At 47.3% G+C, this 21,402-nt stretch overlaps 1 protein-coding gene across 5 annotated transcripts in view; it reads left to right on the top strand.

Annotated features, from left to right (window-relative positions):
* ATAD2B (ATPase family AAA domain containing 2B) overlaps positions 1-21,402 on the top strand; it is a 546,820-nt gene that overhangs the window by 381,910 nt on the left and 143,508 nt on the right. For all 5 annotated transcript variants that reach the window (XM_069236016.1, XM_069236015.1, XM_069236018.1 and 2 more), the window contains exon 22: positions 2,875-3,034. In XM_069236016.1, coding sequence (XP_069092117.1) covers positions 2,875-3,034 — 160 coding nt within the window. The remainder of the gene's footprint in view (positions 1-2,874; positions 3,035-21,402) is intronic.

Below are 21,402 nucleotides of genomic sequence, written 5' to 3'. Positions count from 1 at the left end.
CCTCCTAACTCTGTATCCTGGTGCATTCGCTACCACCCCACAGGATAGGGAATCCAAGAGTCTGATCACCTACGGTAGGAGAATATGCTCTTCCACCATCCTGGCACTGCGGTCGGCGAACACTGTATTGTGGTTGTTATTCCCTTTACTTTATGATGCCAAAGAAGAACAGAGGATTTAGTCCTATCCTGGATCTGCGCCTTCTTAAACTCTGCTTCATAAATGCTCAAGTTTTGTCTGCCTGGGACCTGGGAGACTGGGAGGTAGCGCTGGATTTGCAGGATGCATATTTCCACATCCCCGTCCTGCTGCCCCACAGATGCTATCTGCGGTTCACAGTTGGCCAAGAGCACTTTCAGTTTGCTGTGTTATCTTTCGGCCTTATGAGCGCCCCTCGGGTGTTAACCAGGGTGATGGCAGTCGTTGCAGCTCATCTGCGGAGGTCATGGGTTTCAGTCTTCCCCTTCCTTGACGGCTAGCTGATGATGGTGGGCTCGCTCAAGGCAGTTGTCACCCTCCTTCAGACTACGGTGAAAATCCTGCACTTGCTGGGGTTCACTATCCGCATGCCCAAATCACACCTAACACCCTCTTAGATGCTCCCTTTCATCAGAGCTATTCTGGACATGGTGCACTTTGAGGCCTAACCTCCCAAGCAGCAAGTCCAGGATGTTTCAGACTCTGTCCTGGATTTTGAGAGACTGATTCTGAGGCTTTTGGGCCTCATGGCCTCCTGCATCCTGCTGGTGACACAAACCTGCTGGCATGTGCGGGCTCTACAGTGCCACTTGAAGCGCCAGTGGACACAGCATCAATGGAATCTCTCCAACATGGACCAGATCTCGGAGGGAGCCAGGTTTCATAAAAGTCAGCATGTTTCCCCCCCACACCATTTATCATGCCTCAGTGGTACCTAAACCTTGTTCTCACTCCCCAGAAGTGTGCGCTATTCGAACCTTTGCATAATTGCCTTCTTCAGCTGCTGACCATTAAAACTGCCTTTTCAGTAAACATGAAATTGGCCAAGAGGGTCAGTGAATTGCAGGCCCTCTCTGTGCACCTTCCCCACACCTCCTTTTATTCAGGCAAACTGGTCCTCCGGATACATGCCGCCTTTCTTCTGAAGATTGTCATTCCCTTCCATGGAGGCCAGAGCTTTACTCTGCCTACCTTCTTTACTCTGCCTTATCCCTCCAAAGAGGAGAGACTCCAATGCCTGGACCCAAAAAGAGCATTGTCTTTCTACTTTGCACAAAATTTCTGGATGAATGATCAACTCTTAGTTGGCTGTGTCGGAGCCAAAAATGGATAGGCTGTGTAGAAGCAGACCATCTTGCGGTGGATCGACCTGTGCATTGAGATCTGTATTAGCCAAGAAACAGCTCCCCGAGGGCTTGCAGGCTCACTCTGCCTGAGCCAAGGCTGCAACCACTGCATTAATGCACAGCGTTTCTCTCCTGAACATCTGTCAGACCGCTACATGGGCGTCACTGCTCACTTTCACACAGCATTAGTGCCTGGACAGTCGGATCCATTGTGACAGGAAGTACGCCCGTTCGGTCCTGCAAAACTTTGTAGTCTAATTGGGTCTCTGGTAGTGATTTGCTTGGGTATGTATAATAAGGTAAGGAATGTGTGAATAGAATGATTTACTTCAGCTTCCGTAATGCCTAATCTAGTAGAGACTCGATCTAGCTGCAGATTCCTTAACGATCCTCCTCACACTGTGAACCAGTTTGAGTGAAAGGGTCACCCTTTTCAGGGGCTTGGTCATTTCCACACCTGTAGTCAGTTCTTATTGTGGTTCTGCGCTCTTACCTTGGAAAGTCCCAAAAGCAGCTGACGTCCGTGTGCTGCGATGGCGCCTATAAGGGTACCGGGCACATCATTTCCAGAGCGTACTTTGCGGCAGATGCTTCTTAGCAGAATGATGCCACCGACCGGCGCACAGAAGTACTGCTCGAAAATCTTCCAGATCCAGTCTGACGCCTAGGGATTTATTCTAAGGTAAGGAATTTGTGGCTAGATAGAATCTCTGCCAGATAAGGAATTACTTAAGGTAAGTAAGTTGTTTGTCAGTAAACTTTCTATGATGACTGCCTTGATGCTAATGTTGTGGCTAAATTTCAAGTTGCTCTTGCCATTTTGCATGAAATATTGACTTTAAAAGTTGACTGAAGTTCTTGTTGCGGACTGCTTGGTGTTCTGTTCCGCAGGTAGTAATTCCTCCACATGACCAAGTTAGCTGTGAAGTAACATTAGTAATCCCCATTAGTTGTGGTTTTCTTCTAGACAGCTTTCCCATTCATCAAGTGCCCTTTGTTATAATCTCACAGGTGGCAAGGTTTATAGATAAGATAAGGCCTGCACTAGCACCACAACAGTGGCAACATGCTTTAGAGTGCATTTGATATGCACATTACAGTCTGTTTTTTAGTCCTTCTATAAAGGGTCTTGGGTCCTCCTATTGGGTGGCGGTATTCCAAAGAATGGCATCACTGGAGAATACCTCATTCAAGAACATCCACAGAAGCAGGTAGGACACCTATTTTGCACAAAATATGAACTGCCATTTTTTCTTTAACCATCACTCCCTTTATTTTTTTTATTTTTTTATTCAGTCATTTGATTGCCAGCATAATTAGTTAAAGACAAGTTGCAATGACTGGCCACGCACATAGGTGTTTGCAAGTTCCCTTTTCTGTGCTTTCAGTGTGAATGTTGCACATCCCATAATGTTGTTACCTACTGTGAAGCTTGCTAATATCTCATAATGAATGTCCCACATCATCCATCCAGCATATTTAATGGATTTTTTTTTTTTGTATTTGAAACTTACCATTGAGGAATACTAACTTTCTTCTTTTATCATAGATTTCGGACTATCTTGAAGTCATCAAACAGCCAATGGATTTGTCTACTATGATGACCAAAATTGACAAAAATGAGTATTTCATTGCCAAGGACTACTTGAAGGACATAGACCTTATTTGTAGTAATGCATTAGAGTATAATCCAGACAAGGAGCCTGGAGGTGAGAATGTTGCTCAAGTTGTCCTTTGAAAAAAACACAACTCTTTTGATTTAGTGAAATTTATTTTTTGGTGTAAAATAATTTGCTCCGACCATATGCTTCTTTTGCAGGCAGTTAATGTGTTGCAATATATGTTGCTTTGTGAACATGTGTTCTTTATAGGTATAATGTTAGCTTTCTCAATACTTACTGCTTAGGATTCAGTCACTGTGTGCTTTTTATACCATATATATGTATACAGAACTACACAGTCAGCCCATGCTCCTGATTAAATTGGTTTCTTAGTAATCTTAGGTCCCTGCTTTTTACTGGTTGATTTCCTCCCTATTCTGTTTGTCTCCCCTGGAGCATAGGTTGTTTATCCTTAATTTTGATTAGCTGAGGTGTAAACTTACACCAATTAAGTTAAGGATCTACTTTCTTTTTTTAAAATTGTTATTACTTGTTTAGCATTTCGTGGAGAGTGCCTATCATGGTGTATAGAGTGTTATTGATGCTGTTTACTTTTATCCCTCCGACTCGCTCTATTTCTTAACTCCTACTCTCCCTTTCCATGCTACTCAGCGGTACACCCGATAGGGGACTTGGTGATGCCTAGGAGTTTCTCCTTACCTTCTACCCACCATGCCTCTCTAATGCTCCTCCATGGCGTTCCTCTTTGCAGCCATGTTTGTGCTCCGTATATGGCTCGATGTACTCCCTAATGCTGGTACCCACTTGTTTTATAAGGTGTCTAATACCCACCCTCCAGAACATATTTTTGGGGGCCTACAGAGGACTCCTTTTCTTTGGTTTGGGGTTGTCCACCTTTTTCTCTTGTGGGAGGGGTCCTGACCTTTTCCTCTGGTCACCCCCACCATGTCTTGTTTTGGACACCCTAATTCTAACCCATTGATCAGCCTTCCTCACCAGCTTTTGGGGAGAGACTGTCCCCAGGCCCACTAGGTATTGATGCAACTTCTCAGAAGTACAGTTACTTAATAGGTACTTCTACATAATCAAACTATAAAGCCCATCATAATCTGGAACCTGACCTCCCTTTAACCAACCACCTAGTTATTGCACTGAAAAGTCCACAAAATCAACCCAGGACTGACTTTGGGGTTTGTCAGTCTCCCTGAACCTGATTCTATATTTCTCAGTGGTAACCCCAAAGTCAACAATCAGGGTATCCTTCATGAGTTCATAGGACTTAACATCTGCCTCATTCAGTGTTGGAGTCTGTCCTTTCACTTTCCTGAGAACATTTCCCAAAGGAGAGAGCCCCAGTGCTTTTTGTCAAGCTGTCTGGAAACACAGGCCTTCTCATAGACTGAATGTTAACCATTTGGTGATATTGTCACCTCACTCATTAGGGGGCAATCCCTTTTGGGATTTTAGGGTCAAGGTGCTGTACTCTGCCCCTAGTTGTGAAATTGCTGCCACCATTCATGGGTGCTAACCCCATCTCTTTTCTATTGATAGGAGAATTGCCCTACAAGACAGGATCCTAGCTAGTCTCTCTAAAAGAATCTTCTCTTCAGAGTGTGTTTCTCTGGACCTTGAGGAACATGAATCCTCCTCATTAGGGGCAGGTGTCCTAGACACTTGTGGTATCAGTTCCACTATTTTAAGTGTTGGAGGGTCTAGTTCCCCCCTCATTTGCACTGCACTGATCTACAGGGTCAGTGGCCTCATCTGCAGGATGGGCCTGTTCATGCTGTGCCAGTAGCCTTGCACTGGTAGGGTTTGAGCCTGTTTTTGTTTTGTACCCTTTACAGAGGGTCCTTAAATGTTTGTGAGAATATTTAATGTAAGGGATGGGATCGAGTTCCACAACCCTGTCCTCTGAGGTACTCATTTTACTAAAGTTGGGACCTTTTTGGGTTTGAGAAAAAAAAAATCATAACACAGGGTTTTGCAGTCCTAGCTAGAGTAAGTTTTTAAACTTTTACTGTAAAGCTACAGGGACCTAACCAGGGCCCTAACAGCAGTTTTAAGAATTTGGAAAAATACCCAATTAAAAAAATGTAATTTATCTAAAGGCAATTTTTGGATTTACTCGTGTAGTCACTTATTGACCAAGTAGTATCAGCACATGCTAAGTCGTAGACCCCACTGCTGTTCCAGCAATGTAGGAAGCTCTCTCTATATAGTGCACTAAAATGAAGTGCGCTGTGCAGAGTCCAGTGGATCCCCAATTGGTATAGCAGAGGCAAAAGTAGATGAGACTAATGCTCTATTTGTGGTAGTATGGACGAGCAGTTAAGCTTATCAGAGGGTAGTGCTAAGCATTTGTTGTACTCACAGAGGCAATGTTGTGTAGCCGTTTTAGCTATAGTTTTATACATGTTATTTGAGCAAACTAGGCATGCTGCTGTGCACTTTAACCTAGACATGTTTTATTTTAGCTTTTATTTTCTCTAGCTGTTCTTCGTCTAGGTCAGCACTGCGTTCTTAAATAAGACATTTCTTTCACTCTGTGCTTTTCTCAAGGCTGCAGTAAGATAGGTTGCTGGCAAACATGGTACGCTTTTCTCCAATGTTCACAGAAACATACACACTTTTACGTGGGGATCCTTTATTGGAACATCAGCTGTTTTATCATAAAAAATGCTCTAAAATAGCTTAGGTAGGAACTATCCTTATAAACCTTAATGGCAACATGGTAGCGTTATTCTTGTGTTTTACTCTCCTTGTCACAATTTTAATCCTGATGTGCTTCATTGACCTAGTTATTGCAATACATGCTTTAATATCTAAGATAATTACTTCAACAAAACCTTATTGAACTATGCTCTGCCTCTGATTGTCCTTGCATATGCGAGACAAATGTCACTGAGAGAAACGGATGAGATCTGAGTGACCATGATTCCCCTGAGGAGTCATTTGTCATGTCCCCGGTTGCCCAATCATCCCTGCTCTTGGGTGGAGATGAGGCACTGCTAGTTAGCCAGAACAAACCTGGATTAGGCCGACAGGTGTCACATGGTGCGGGATCAGACTCAGACCCTTGCAGCACAGGTGATTCTGCTGCCCGAATCCAATAGTCTCAGGATAATGAGAACCTACACGACAGCAATAAATGAGGAACACACTCAAAGAATAAATCCAAGACCAATTTAGAAAAATAACATTTCTTTTATATATGTTTCAAACCCAAGAATCAGGTAAGTAGACTTTTAAGCATAACGAACTGTGCAGCTTCAGAAATAGACAGTGCAGTTTTCAGAGTTCTCTCAATGGTATTGTATGGAGGCGAACAATGTTCAGCAAACACAGGGTTAACAAAAACTTACAAAGCCAATCACAGGGAGTTAAGGTAAGTACTGGGCACTGATCAGAACCACACCATCAGGTCAAACCGAGCGGCACTGGGATGGCCGGGTGCCATAAGGCATCGGGTGTCTAATGGTTTCCTGTGGCAGTTTGATCCTCATGAAGACAGGCTTCAGGCTCTGGCTAGAAAGCCAGCCAGGGACAAAAAAGAGGTAGATCTTAGACTTGGGGTGCTTGGGGATGTAGGTGCACCTTTGGTCCTCTTCTCCTGTGCCCAGGGCAGCGGCTGCAGGGGTGTCCTTAGGTGTTGGGTTTTCATGTCTGGGAGTCCTTGTGGTCAGAGTGTCCTGTAGGTTGAGGCTGCAGGTGTCATGAGGGGGCCCAGCAATGGTCGACTCCAGCTCCTGTGAGCCGGGAGGCTTGGTTGGCACCGATGACCCAACTCAGCTGGGATCAGGGGTCATGGGTGCAGTGGTTGCTGTAGCTGTTGGATTTTTCCTCTCCACAAGCTTGTGGGAGAGTTGGGCCTGCATTCAGAGGCTGCAGGCATCTCGTGAGAGTCCAGGATGGGTGATACCACACTTGACTCGGTCTCTAGGCAGCTGGGGACCTGCGTTGGCATTGTCAGTTGGCTTCACCTCGGGTCGATGACGTCGGGTGCTGTGGTCAATTCTTGTGTGGGGTTTCCAGGGTTCCAGCAGCTGCAGAGTCTTTTCCTTGGGGTTTCTTTTTGCAGGGCAAGTCGCTGCCCACAGGAGACCTGAGTCTTTATTGAAGGGTGGACGAGTTGGCTTCTTTGTGCAGGATTCTTCAAGGTCAGCAGGCAGGCCGGAGGGGCTGGGTCCAGGTCAGCTGCTGCTTATTTTCCTCTTCTGCAGGTGCAACTCTTCTTTGCCCAGGCCTTCTTAGGTTGTAGAAATATGCTTTCTAGGGTTCAAAAGTGACACCTAAGTACTCATTTTAAGGGAGTTACAGGGAGTGCCAGTGGTCATAACCCTAACCCTAGTGGCCTAATTCCTTCAAAATAAGATGGAGGAATTTAAAAAGTAGTTACCACTTCATCTCGTCTACCTTAGGGGTTGGACTATCATGAAGTGGGCACTCCTCCTAATTTAACTATTTTTCCCGCCTGTGCTGCCACCAAAAATGGAGTCAGGATGGTTGGGGGGGGAGGGGGGGAGGTAGGGGGAGGGCTCATTTCTGCCATTTGGAGAGACCTGGGTCACATTACAAAGGTAGAAAGGCCTTTCAAACTCCCCGCCCTGGAATGTCCATCCTATTTGGGAGAGGTCGTCACACCTCTGCCCAGTGCAGGCTTAGGGGGGCAGAAACCAGGACCAGTCAGTCAACACACTAGTAGTTGCTAGGTTTTCAGGGGGCACCTTTAAGGTGCCCTCAGGAACCTTTCTTAATAAATCCTTCACTGGGGTCAGTGAGGGTTTATTATTCTGAGATGCTTGATACCAAAAATCCCAGGATTCAGAAAAGCCATCATGTAGCTGTGGAACTCGTAATGACCGGTGTCCAGCACATGCATTTAAAATGGCTTCCCTGTGTACTTACTTTGTCTGCAAATCGACAGACATAGGAGGGACATAGCTGCTAATGCAGATATGCCCGCACATGTAATATAATGCATCCTGACTTAGAGTTGTAAGGCCTTCTAGAGGGGTGACTTACGTATATAGCATGCAGTGTTTAGGGGACGTTGCACACAGGCTATGTGCCATGTTGTGGTTTCAAATTTGGAAGCACCTTGTCACTCAGCCAGCAATAGCATCGTGCATAAGGTTGGTGCTTGGTCTCTAAAAGTGCCACAAGTGCTGAAGCTCTGAAGGACCCTCTTCGGTACCGTGCCTTAGGTACCAGGGGTACCATTTACTAAAGCTTTACAGGGGGCTGAAGGACCTTGTCTCTTTTTTTATGGGATGGAGCACTGGGGAACCTGTTTAACAGGAACTCAGTGCACTTCAGTAGATGTTGCATCTAGCGTGTGTGTGGGAGGGGGAAGGTGGGAGGTGGATTGGGGAGGGGGACTGCAACCAGAAGCCAGCTCCTTACAACACCTCTCCAGGTACTGGCTTGCTCTCTCACCCCACTGTGGCTATGGAGAAGGGAGCTTCCTATGCAATGGTGGTGCGTAGGGCAGCGAAGGTCCTCAACCTTTGACTGCCCTCAGGGGCTGTCAAGACGAACATCTTGACGGAAGTGCTTCAGCCTGAGGCTTCTACATCTGAAACCTTTCTGCCATTTAACAAAGCACTTCCAGACGTCCTACTGGGAACTTTGTACAAGCCCTGCACAGGGGCTGCTGGAAATAGGACGATCGCCCTGCGCTGGCTGAACCTAGCTTCCTCATCAACAACCCACCCCTGAGAGCATGGTAGTCCAAGCCTCCACTTCCCATGGCACATTCCCTTCCTCATCCCCGGACAGGGAATCCAAGAGGCTGCACCATCTTGGGAAGAAGTTGTTTACTTCCATCAGCCTGGCATTGAGGTCGGTGAGCACCTCTTGTTTACTGGGCCATTTCTACTATACCATTTGGGATATCGTTGCGCACGTGCTGCCTCAGGTCCTGGAGGAGGCCCAGGCCTACTTGGAACTTTGTACAAGCCCTGCACAGGGGCTGCTGGAAATAGGACGATCGCCCTGCGCTGGCTGAACCTAGCTTCCTCATCAACAACCCACCCCTGAGAGCTTGGTAGTCCAAGCCTCCACTTCCCATGGCACATTCCCTTCCTCATCCCTGGACAGGGAATCCAAGAGGCTGCACCATCTTGGGAAGAAGTTGTTTACTTCCATCAGCCTGGCATTGAGGTCGGTGAGCACCTCTTGTTTACTAGGCCATTTCTACTATACCATTTGGGATATCATTGAGCACGTGCTGCCTCAGGTCTCGGAGGAGGCCCAGGCCTACTGGGAACTTTGTATAGGCCCTGCACAGGGGCTGCTGGAAATAGGACGATCGCCCTGCGCTGGCTGAACCTAGCTTCCTCATCAACAACCCACCCCAGAGAGTTTGGTAGTCCAAGCCTACTCTTCCCATGGCACATTCCCTTCCTCATCCCCGGACAGGGAATCCAAGAGGCTGCACCATCTAGGGAAGAAGTTGTTTACTTCCATCAGCCTGGCATTGAGGTCGGTGAGCACCTCTTGTTTACTGGGCCATTTCTAGTATACCATTTGGGATATCGTTGCGCACGTGCTGCCTCAGGTCCCGGAGGAGGCCCATGCCATACTATCCCGAGTGGTAAAAGACGGGAGGGATGTAGGTAAGTTCACCATCCGTGTGGATTAGATACGACTGACTCGCTAGGTAGATTGGTGGCATCGACATTGTTCCTAAGGCGCCACACCTGGCTGAGGACATCTGTTTTTTGGGGGGGATGTTCAAGCAAAACTGATGGACATGCCCTTCGATGGCACTCGCTTGTTTGGTGAGAAGGCACACACTGTACTGGAGTGCTTTCAGGAATCTTGGGCTGTGGCCAAGTCCTTGGGCCTCTCGGTGACCCCTCGTCCACCGTCTGCCTTCTGCCCCTTTCGTGGCTACGAAGGGACGTGGTACCACATCAGTCCTATGCAAGCCACCTTCCCATGCAACCAACCACAGGGTATGCAAGGATGTGGGTGTGGTTCTTTCAGACCTAGAGGGTCTGCAGACCAGAAGTCATCTGCCACACAGCCTCTAGCAGCTACAGCCTCAAAGCCCTCCTACTTTGGATCTGCAGGACTATGCTGGCCCAGTTGGAAGGAGAATACACCATTATCTCCTCCACTGCAGGTCTATACATCGGACGCATGGGTACTGCAGATTATCAGGAAGGGCTATGCTCTGCCTTTCCAAATCCTTTCCTCCTCCCATTCCACCAACATTCAAATAGCTGGCAGAGGATCATTTATTACTGCTCTGGGAGGAAGTTACAGCTCTGTTGGCTAAGAGGGGCATAGAAAGGGCACCGATATCCGAAGTAGCCAATGGTCATTATTCCTGCTACTTTCTAATACCCAAAAAGAAAAAAGACCTATTCTATCTTTTCTAGACCTATAGACTGTAAATCTCTTCATCAAGAAGAAGTTTGGTATGCTCATGTTTGCTCAGGTCTTGTCTGCTCTAGACCAACAAGACTGGTTGGTAGTGCTGGACTTAAAGGATGCGTATTTTCATATTCACTCCCTGCCTGCCCACTGGGGTTATCTTCGGTTCAAGGAAGGCCACAAACACTTTCAGTTCACTGTGCTTCCATTTGGCCTTACCAGCACCCCTTGGGTGTGCACCAAGGTTGATTGCAATGGTCGCAGCTTGACAACTGGCTGTTGAAGGCGGGCTCACCCAAGACTGTTGTCTTCCACCTCCACACTACGAAAAACCTCCTGCATTTGCTGGGCTCACTATAAACATGCCGAAGTCACACCTGCATCTCAGACGCTTTCTTTCATAGGAGCTGTTTTGGACTTATCCTCCCGAGTAGCAAGTCCAGGATATTCAGGCTATGATTCAGATGTTTAAGCTTTTACCCTGGGATTTGGTGACACTGACTCTGGAGCTGCTGGGCCACGTGGCCTTCTGCATCCTGCTGGTAAAACATGCCAGATGGCATATGCGGGCTCAGCAGTGGTACCTGAAGTTTGAATGGGCGCAGCATCAGGTAAATCTCTAAAAATCTCGGAGGGAAGTGTGAAAGACCTGCAGGGGTGGATTCCAAACCGCGGTTGGGTCAGAGGCAGACTCATCTCCCTTCCCCAACCATACCTTACAGTAGGGACAGATATGCCACTTACGGGATGCTGCAGTCATCTAGGAGAGGTGTAGAACAGATGACTCTGGTCTCCGGCGGAATCCAGACTCCACATCAACATGTTGAAGTTGCGATCCGACTAGCATTGAAGGCATTTCTTTCCTCTGTCAAGGGAAAGTTATTGCAGTTGTTGACTGACACTACTGCCGTTTGTACTGCAACAAGCAGGGTTGGGTGGTTTCATGGACCCTTTTTCAAGAGGCCTTGCATCTGTGGACATGGCTGGAACAGCAGGGCATAACCCTAGTGTTCGATGGCATCTGTCGCTGTAGATACGCATGTTTTGCATAGCTCGCCATCTGGTGTTGGGTCGGAGTGTTACAAGTTGTTTTTCTTCGAAGAAGTCTTTCGAGTCACAGGACCGAGTGACTCCTCCTTTTGTCTCCATTGCGCATGGGCGTCGACTCCATCTTCGATTGTTTTTTTTCCGCCATCGGGTTCGGACGCGTTCCTGTCGCTCCGAGTTTCGGAACGGAAAAACAGCTAAATTTCGTAAGATTTTCGTCGGTATTGTTGCGTTCGGGATCGGCGTAGTCAGAATCAACACCGCATCGAAGAGCTCCGGAGCCCTTCGGGGTAGTTTTCGATCCCCGTCGGGGCCTGCTCGGCCCGACCGCGTGTAGAAGAACGCCGATGGAACGGACCCCGTTTCCTTTCTGTCCCAAATGCCACAAAAAATACCCCTATTCAGACCAACACTTGGTCTGTAACCTGTGCCTATCACCTGAGCACAGTGAAGACACTTGCGAGGCCTGTCGTGCGTTCCGGTCCCGAAAAACACTCCGAGACCGTCGAGCAAGAAGACTTCAAATGGCGTCCACGCCGACAGCGCACCGAGAGTTCGAGGTACAGGAAGAGGAAGAAACCTTTTCGATACACGAATCGGACTCCGAGGAATTCGACGATCCACGAACTGTGAGTAAGACGTCGAAAAGCACTCATAAGAAGATTGTCAAGGCCCAGGGGACGCCACTGCCACCAGGCCATGGCTCCACCCATAAATTCGGTGACCGACCGTCGGCACCGAAAAAGGCCCAATCAGTGCCGAGACCGTCCGACTCCGGTCGAGACACCGGCACGCAGCCTTCTCGGGACCGAGAAAGTGCTGGAGACATACATCGACACCGAGATAGCGGTGTAGACACGGCTCGACGCCGAGACAGCGGCACCGATGGAGATCGACGCCGAGATGTTTCGACTCCGAAAAAGAAAAAAGCCACCTCGGAGCCGAAAAAAGATGCAGACAGGGTTTCGGTGCCGAAACAACCTGCAACCGACCCAGTTTCAGGCTCTTATACCGAAGAGCAATCAATGACCTCTCAAATGCGAAAGCATAGGTTTGAGGAAGACCCGCAATCCACCGATGTAGACCATACGCAGAAACATATTTTTATACAGCAGGGGACAGGAAAGATAAGCACCCTTCCCCCTATTAGGAGAAAGAGAAGACTGGAATTTCAAACTGACCAAACACCACAAACAAAAATGGTGAAAAGGGTTACTCCGCCACCCTCTCCTCCACCTATAATTCACGTCTCGCCAGCACAAACACCATCACATTCCCCGGCTCACACCACCATGAGCCAAGATGACCAGGATCAGGACGCATGGGACTTATACGACGCCCCTGTGTCAGATAACAGTCCGGAGGCATACCCTACAAAGCCATCACCACCAGAAGACAGTACTGCATATTCTCAGGTGGTGGCTAGAGCAGCACAATTCCACAATGTAAGCCTCCACTCAGAACAAGTCGAGGATGACTTTCTATTCAACACCCTCTCTGCCACCCACAGCTCCTACCAAAGCCTGCCTATGCTCCCTGGTATGCTTCGGCACGCAAAAGACATCTTTAAGGAGCCGGTCAAAAGTAGGGCAATCACACCAAGGGTGGAAAAAAAGTATAAAGCGCCTCCTACAGACCCTATTTTCATAACTTCGCAGCTGCCACCAGATTCTGTCGTTGTAGGAGCAGCTAGGAAAAGGGCCAACTCCCACACATCTGGGGACGCACCACCCCCAGATAAGGAAAGCCGCAAGTTCGATGCAGCTGGAAAGAGAGTCGCAGCACAAGATGCAAACCAGTGGCGCATCGCTAACTCACAGGCACTTCTTGCGCGCTATGACAGAGCCCATTGGGATGAGATGCAACATCTCATTGAACATCTACCCAAAGACCTACAAAAGAGGGCAAAGCAAGTGGTTGAAGAAGGACAGAACATTTCAAACAACCAGATACGCTCCTCCATGGACGCAGCAGACACAGCTGCAAGAACAATAAATACATCTGTGACCATCAGAAGGCATGCATGGCTACGAACGTCTGGGTTTAAACCAGAGATTCAGCAGGCAGTTCTCAATATGCCATTCAACGAAAAAGAACTGTTCGGTCCAGAAGTGGACACGGCGATTGAAAAACTTAAAAAGGACACGGACACTGCTAAAGCCATGGGCGCACTCTACTCCCCGCAGAGCAGAGGAAATTACAGCACCTTCCGCAAAACACCCTTTAGAGGGGGGTTTCGGGGTCAGGCCACACAAGCCAGCACCTCACAGGCAACACCATCCAGTTACCAGGGACAGTACAGGGGAGGCTTTCGGGGCCAATATAGAGGAGGGCAATTCCCTAGGAATAGGGGAAAATTTCAAAGCCCCAAAACCCCTACAACTAAGCAGTGACTCACATGTCACTCACCCCCTCCACACAACACCAGTGGGGGGAAGAATAGGTCATTATTACAAAGCATGGGAGGAAATCACTACAGACACTTGGGTTCTAGCAATTATCCAAAATGGTTATTGCATAGAATTTCTACAATTCCCTCCAAACATACCACCAAGAGCACAAAATTTATCAAAACATCATTCCGAGCTCCTGGAGATAGAAGTTCAAGCACTATTGCAAAAGAACGCAATCGAGTCAGTAGCAAACACACAAATAAACACAGGAGTTTATTCACCGTACTTCTTAATACCAAAGAAGGACAAAACGCTAAGACCAATCCTAGACCTAAGAATACTAAACACATGCATCAAATCAGACCACTTTCACATGGTCACACTACAAGAAGTGTTACCATTGCTGAAACTACACGACTACATGACAACATTAGACCTCAAAGACACGTATTTCCATATACCAATACATCCATCGCACAGGAAATACCTAAGGTTTGTATTCAACGGAATACACTACCAATTCAAGGTACTGCCTTTCGGTTTAACAACCGCACCAAGAGTCTTTACCAAATGTCTAGCAGTAGTCGCTGCACACATCAGAAGGCAGCAAATACATGTATTCCCGTATCTAGACGACTGGCTAATCAAGACCCATTCGTTAATAACGTGCTCACACCACACAAATCAAATCATACAAACCCTCTACAAACTAGGGTTCACAGTCAACTTCGCAAAATCCAACATTCTGCCGCGCAAGGTACAACAATACCTAGGAGCCATAATAAACACAACAATAAGAGTAGCCACTCCAAGTCCACAAAGAATTCAAAATTTCAACAACATCATACAACGCATGTATCCAACACAAAAGATACAAGCAAAGATGATATTACAACTCCTAGGCATGATGTCTTCATGCATAGCCATTGTCCCAAACGCAAGACTGCACATGAGGCCCTTACAACAGTGCCTAGCATCACAGTGGTCACAAGCACAGGGTCACCTTACAGATCTGGTGTTAATAGACCGCCAAACTTACCTCTCGCTTCTATGGTGGAACGATATAAATTTAAACAAAGGGCGGCCTTTCCAAGACCCAGTGCCACAATACGTAATAACAACAGATGCTTCCATGACAGGGTGGGGAGCACACCTCGATCAACACAGCATACAAGGACAATGGAACGTACATCAAACAAAACTGCATATAAATCACCTAGAACTACTAGCAGTTTTTCAAGCACTAAAGGCTTTTCAACCAATAATAGTTCACAAATACATTCTCGTCAAAACAGACAACATGACAACAATGTATTATCTAAACAAACAAGGGGGGACGCACTCAACGCAATTGAGCCTGCTGGCACAAAAGATATGGCGTTGGGCAATTCACAACCAAATTCGCCTAATAGCACAATTTATCCCAGGAATTCAGAATCAACTCGCAGACAATCTCTCTCGAGATCACCAACAGGTTCACGAATGGGAAATTCACCCCCAAATTCTGAACATTTACTTCACGCTCTGGGGAACACCTCAAATAGACTTGTTTGCGACAAAAGAGAACGCAAAATGCCAAAACTTCGCATCCAGATACCCACACAGGCAGTCCCACGGCAATGCCCTATGGATCAACTGGTCAGGGATATTTGCCTACGCTTTTCCTCCTCTCCCTCTCCTTCCTTATCTGGTAAACAAACTCAGTCAAAACAAACTCAAACTCATATTAATAGCACCAACTTGGGCAAGGCAACCATGGTACACAACGCTGCTAGACCTATCAGTAGTACCCCACATCAAACTGCCCAACAGGCCGGATCTGTTAACACAACACAACCAAACGATCAGACACCCAGATCCAGCATCGCTGAATCTAGCAATCTGGCTCCTGAAATCCTAGAATTCGGACACTTACAACTTACCGAAGAATGTATGGAAGTCATAAAGCAAGCCAGAAGGCCATCCACCAGGCACTGCTATGCCAGTAAATGGAAGAGGTTTGTTTGCTACTGCCATATTAATCAAATCCAACCAATACACGCAACCCCAAAACATGTAGTGGGTTACTTGCTTCACTTACAAAAATCTAACCTAGCTTTCTCTTCCATTAAAATACACCTTGCAGCAATATCTGCATACCTGCAGCCTACCTATTCAACTTCCCTATATAGGATACCAGTCATTAAAGCATTCATGGAGGGCCTTAAAAGAATTATTCCACCAAGAACACCACCTGTTCCTTCATGGAACCTAAATGTTGTCTTAACTAGACTTATGGGTCCACCTTTTGAACCCATGCACCCCTGCGAAGTACAGTTCCTAACATGGAAGGTTGCATTTCTCATCGCCATTACCTCTCTAAGAAGAGTAAGCGAGATTTAGGCGTTTACAATACAAGAACCTTTTATACAACTACACAAAATAAGGTCGTCCTAAGGACTAATCCTAAATTTCTACCAAAAGTAATTTCACCGTTCCATCTAAATCAAACAGTGGAACTTCCAGTGTTCTTCCCACAGCCAGATTCCGTAGCTGAGAGGGCACTACATACTTTAGATGTCAAAAGAGCATTAATGTATTACATTGACAGAACAAAGAGCATCAGGAAAACTAAACAGCTATTTATTGCATTCCAAAAACCTCATGCAGGAAACCCAATATCAAAACAAGGTATAGCCAGATGGATAGTTAAATGCATCCAAATCTGCTACCTTAAAGCTAAACAACAACTGCCCATTACACCAAGGGCACACTCAACCAGAAAGAAAGGTGCTACCATGGCCTTTCTAGGAAACATCCCAATGCAAGAAATATGTAAGGCAGCCACATGGTCTACGCCTCACACATTCACCAAGCACTACTGTGTAGACATGTTATCCGCACAACAAGCCACAGTAGGTCAAGCCGTATTAAGAACATTGTTTCAGACTACTCCCACTCCTACAGGCTGAGCCACCGCTTTGGGGAGATAACTGCTTACTAGTCTATGCAAAACATGCGTATCTACAGCGACAGATGCCATCGAACTGAAAATGTCACTTACCCAGTGTACATCTGTTCGTGGCATCAGTCGCTGTAGATTTGCATGTGCCCACCCGCCTCCCCGGGAGCCTGTAGCAGTTCGGAAGGTACCTTCAACTATTTGTATATATATTATTTTAACCTTAAATAGGTACATACTTAGTCACTCCATTGCATGGGCACTATTACTACAATACAACTCCTACCTCACCCTCTGCGGGGAAAAACAATCGAAGATGGAGTCGACACCCATGCGCAATGGAGACAAAAGGAGGAGTCACTCGGTCCCGTGACTCGAAAGACTTCTTCGAAGAAAAACAACTTGTAACACTCCGACCCAACACCAGATGGCGAGCTATGCAAAACATGCGAATCTACAGCGACTGATGCCACGAACAGATGTACACTGGGTAAGTGACATTTTCATTTTCAAAACCTGGCAAGTTCTCTGAATGCAAGGGCAGACAAACTCAGTCATAGATACCTAACGGATCACAAGTGGCGTCTCCATTCAGAGGTGGTGCAAGGTCTCTTTCAGCAGTGGGGAGAGCCTGGTTAGATCTTTTTGCCTCTGAAGAGAATGTGCAGTATTGCGGGTTGGAGTTTCCAAGGCGGTAATTGCTCACCAACACCTTTTGTAACTAGTGGCGCTCGGGTCTTCAGTACTCCTTTCTGCACATACGACTCCCGTTCAGAATTCTCAAGAAGGTCAAGAACAACTGGACCCAAGTAACCCTTGTGCCTCTGGACTAGGCATGGAGAGTCTGGAATCCCTAGCTTCTGAAAATAGGCATCAATCCTCTGATCAGGCTGTCCCTCAGGGGAGGTTCTTCTGTCACAGCAGCAGGGGAGGGCCCTCCACCCTATCCTGTCAACTCTGTGCTTTCATGCATGGAGATTGAGTGGTGACATTTGACAGCTTTCGACCTTCCAAAATCTGGAACGTTATCTTGGCAGCCAGGAGTTCCTTCACAAAAACAGTATACGACTGTCATTGAAAAAGATTTGTAAAATATTGTACAGAGGAATCTTTAGATCCTCCTTTCATTTTCTCCATCTGATATTCTTCTTTTCACTCTCTCTCGCCCAGCAGGGTTCCACTCTGAGCACTCTGAAGGGCTATCTGTTCTGTCTGCATTTCTGCGGCTGCCTGATCAACCCTCTCTGTTCAAGTCCCCTATTGTAAATAGGTTTCTAAAAGGGATTGTAGATATGTTCCCCCATGCCCTCTATCGTGTGTCAGTGGGATCTTAACCTAGTTCTCACTTATCTTATGTGTGCTCCTTCGAGCCACTGCACAATTGTCCCATCCGGCTGCTTACCATCAGGATAGCCTTCTTAGTGGCAAAAACATCTGCCCAGAGGGTGAGTGAGATACAGCCTTATCTAAGCCACCCTATTGTATTGTATTTCCAGACAAGGTAGTGCTGCGTACCTGTGCCTCTTAACTTCCTAAGGTGGTGACCCCATTCCATCTGGGTCAAACTGTCAACTTGCCCGTCTTTGCTCCTCCACATCCTTCTAAGGAATAGGAGCGACTCCACTGGCTGGATCCAAAAAGAGTGTTATAACTTGACCACACAAGAGTTCAGGGTGGATGACCAACTCTTTGTGGGGTATGTGGGAGCAAAGAAGTGTTGGGCAGTACGGAAATGAACCATTTCGTGCTGGACCGTTCTCTGTATTAAGATCTGCTACACCCTGGTTAAGAAGTAGCCTCCTGAGGCCTAACAGCGCCATTCCACCAAGGTAAAAGCTGTGACCACAGCATTAGTATGCAGAGTCCCATTCCTGAACATCTGCCAGACAGCAACACAGGGGTCACTGCACGTTTGCTAAAAACTACTGCCTGGACAGGCATTTCACCAGTTGGGTCCTGCATGACATTCTAGTCTGAAAACATTGTCTGCAGCCCACCGCCAGAAGATATAGCTTGAGTATCTAATCAAAGGTAAGCAATCGGCTGCTAGAAGTCTTTGTCAGATGAACTAGTTACTTACCTTCAGTAACGCTTTATCTGGTACAGACTCTACCTACCTGCAGATTCCTTACACCCACCCATACATCTCCACTCTGTGGATTTGTTTATTAGGGATAGGGGGTTTACTTTTTCAGCACCATAGTTTGAAAGCGCATATGCGCCAGTTCTTGTCATGGCTTTGCGTTTCTGGCGTGGAAAGGTGACCGCAACATTAATTCCAGCAGCAGCACCTGGAGCTGAATGGAGCCACCTGACGGCGCACGCAAGGGTATTGCTTGGGCAAACGTTTCTGGATCCAGCTTGGCGCATGAGAATATGAAAGGTAAGGAATCTGCAGCTAAGTAGTTCCTACCAGATAATGCATTACTGAAGATAAGTAACTTGTTCTTTAGGCATCTTTCCCTTTCGTCAGAGTATTAACTGCAGAAAATGTGTTCAGATCTTAGATTTGTTTGGCTAAGTCCATTGTGCTAGTCAGACCCAGGTTTTCCTACTTAGCATTTTATTTTGTGCTTTTGGAGAGGGGTATTGGTACTACTTGAATTTGACACAAATTTCTGTACTGTTTGCCTGAATCTTACTGCTGGTTATTGAAATATGCTGTGATAGTTATTTTTTACCCATTGTTTGTGATGGCAAATTCTCATGTGTAAGATAGTACCCTCCTTCTGTGCGTGTTACCCCCATTTTCTGCCTGTTGTCAGTATGTTTGACTGTGTCTACTGTGTTTGTGCTAACCAGGACCCCAGAAGTTTTGCTCTCTCCTCTAAATTGTACCTTTTTCTTCCCAGAACGGTCATACTGGTCCCACTCATGTAAGTCCCTAGTGTATGGTACCTAGATAACCAGGGCACTGGGGTTGCAGGGGATCCCTATGGGCTGCAGCAGTTTTTCGGCTACCAGTAAAGAGCCTAAGCAAGGGTTCTGAAGGCCTGCCATTGCAGCCTGGGTGAAACGGGTGCATGCACCAGTTTTCACTACAGTTCACTACACCAGGTCACTATAAGTCACCCCTATGGTAGGCCCTCTCAGCCCAGAGGGTAGGGTGTAGGGACCTCTGTGTGAGGGCACCCCTGTACTAGCAACGGTGCCCCCACAAACTCCAGATCCATTTTCATGGACTTTGTGAGTGCAGGGATGCCATTTTACACGTGTACTGAACATAGGTCGCTACCTATGTCCAGCTACATAATGGTAACTCCAAACCTGGACATGTTTGGTATCAAACATGTCGGAATCATACCCCAATACTGTTGCAAGTATTGGAAGTATGATTCCATGCACTCTGGGGGCTGCTTAGAGGACCCCAGGCATTGCTACCACCTGTCTTACGGGGTTTTCCAGGCAGCCCAGCTGCTGCCACCCCTCAGACAGGTTTCTGCCCTCCTGCTGCTTCATCTGGTCAAGTCCAGGAAGGCAGAACAAAGGATTTCATTTGGGAGAGGGAGGTAACACCCTCTCCCTTTGGAAATAGGTGTGATTGGCTTGGAAGGGATCGCCTCCCCAAGCCACTGGTTTGCTTTGAAGGGAACATTTGGTGCCCTCTATGCATAAACCAGTCCACAATGGTTCAGGGACCCCCCAGTCCCTGCTCTGGTACGAAACTGGACAATGGAAAGGGGAGGGACCACTCCCTGCCCATCGCCACCCCAGGGGTGGTGCCCAGAGCTCCTCCAGAAGGGCCCTGGGTTTTGTCATCTTGTTTCCAAGGTTGGCAGGGAACTCTGGGATTATCTGAGTGGCCAGGCCAGACAGGTGATGTCAGAGCCCCCTCCTGATAGGTGCTTACCTGGTTAGGTGACCAACCCCCTTTTCAGGGCTATTTAGGGTGTCTCTCTTGGGTGGGTATTCAGTCAGTTTGCAAGATTCCAGCAGGACTCCTTTGCAACCTCTGCTTTGACTTCTGGCCACCGGAACCGCCACTGGCCCTTCAGGAACCGACAAATGCTGCTACAATGAATAAGACTGTTCTGCAACTTTGTTTCCACATCTCATGCCAGCCTTGCAACATTTCCCCAGCCGTGCATCCTCAGAAAACTGCAATTCTTCAGCCTGCACAAGAAGGAGGAATCTCCTTTGGAATGAAGGTATCACTTCCTTGCAACCACAGGCACCTACAACAAGTGACAACCTGCTGCGTGGATCTCCTCTCATCTTGAGCTGCGTGGATCCTGCATCAGGGTTGGTGGTCCGGGGTATTCTTCTTGGTCCTCTCTGCCAGCTGTCCAACTTTGGTGAAGGTAAGCCCTTGCCTTTCCATGCAGGACAGTACCCCCGTGTACCTCATCTCTTGCAGCTGCCAAGGCTTGTTTGCATCTCCTCCAAGGGATCTAAAGGCGACGTCTAGCTCCAGCCCCCAACACTCCATCCTGCAAAGCAAAGACTCCTGCATGGTAGGACCTCTTTTCCACTAACCGCAAGTCTATCTTTGCCAAGGCTTGTTGGTGGAATTCCTGCACAGACACCCATCTGCAATCTTCCTTCCAGTGTGGGACTTCATCTGCATCCATCAGGAAACTCTTCTCCAGCTCCAGGGCTGCAGTGCTGACCTGTTCTTCATTACCGCCGACCAACTCCTACATCCACAGCTGGGTGGGTAGTAGCTCCTATTCCTCCTGGACTCCACT

This window comes from Pleurodeles waltl, chromosome 5, assembly GCF_031143425.1.
Source record: "Pleurodeles waltl isolate 20211129_DDA chromosome 5, aPleWal1.hap1.20221129, whole genome shotgun sequence".
In the NCBI taxonomy this organism is placed as follows: Eukaryota; Metazoa; Chordata; class Amphibia; order Caudata; family Salamandridae; genus Pleurodeles; species Pleurodeles waltl.
Note: the sequence above shows the minus strand (reverse complement) of the source record. Positions and strands in the feature narration are given on the sequence as shown.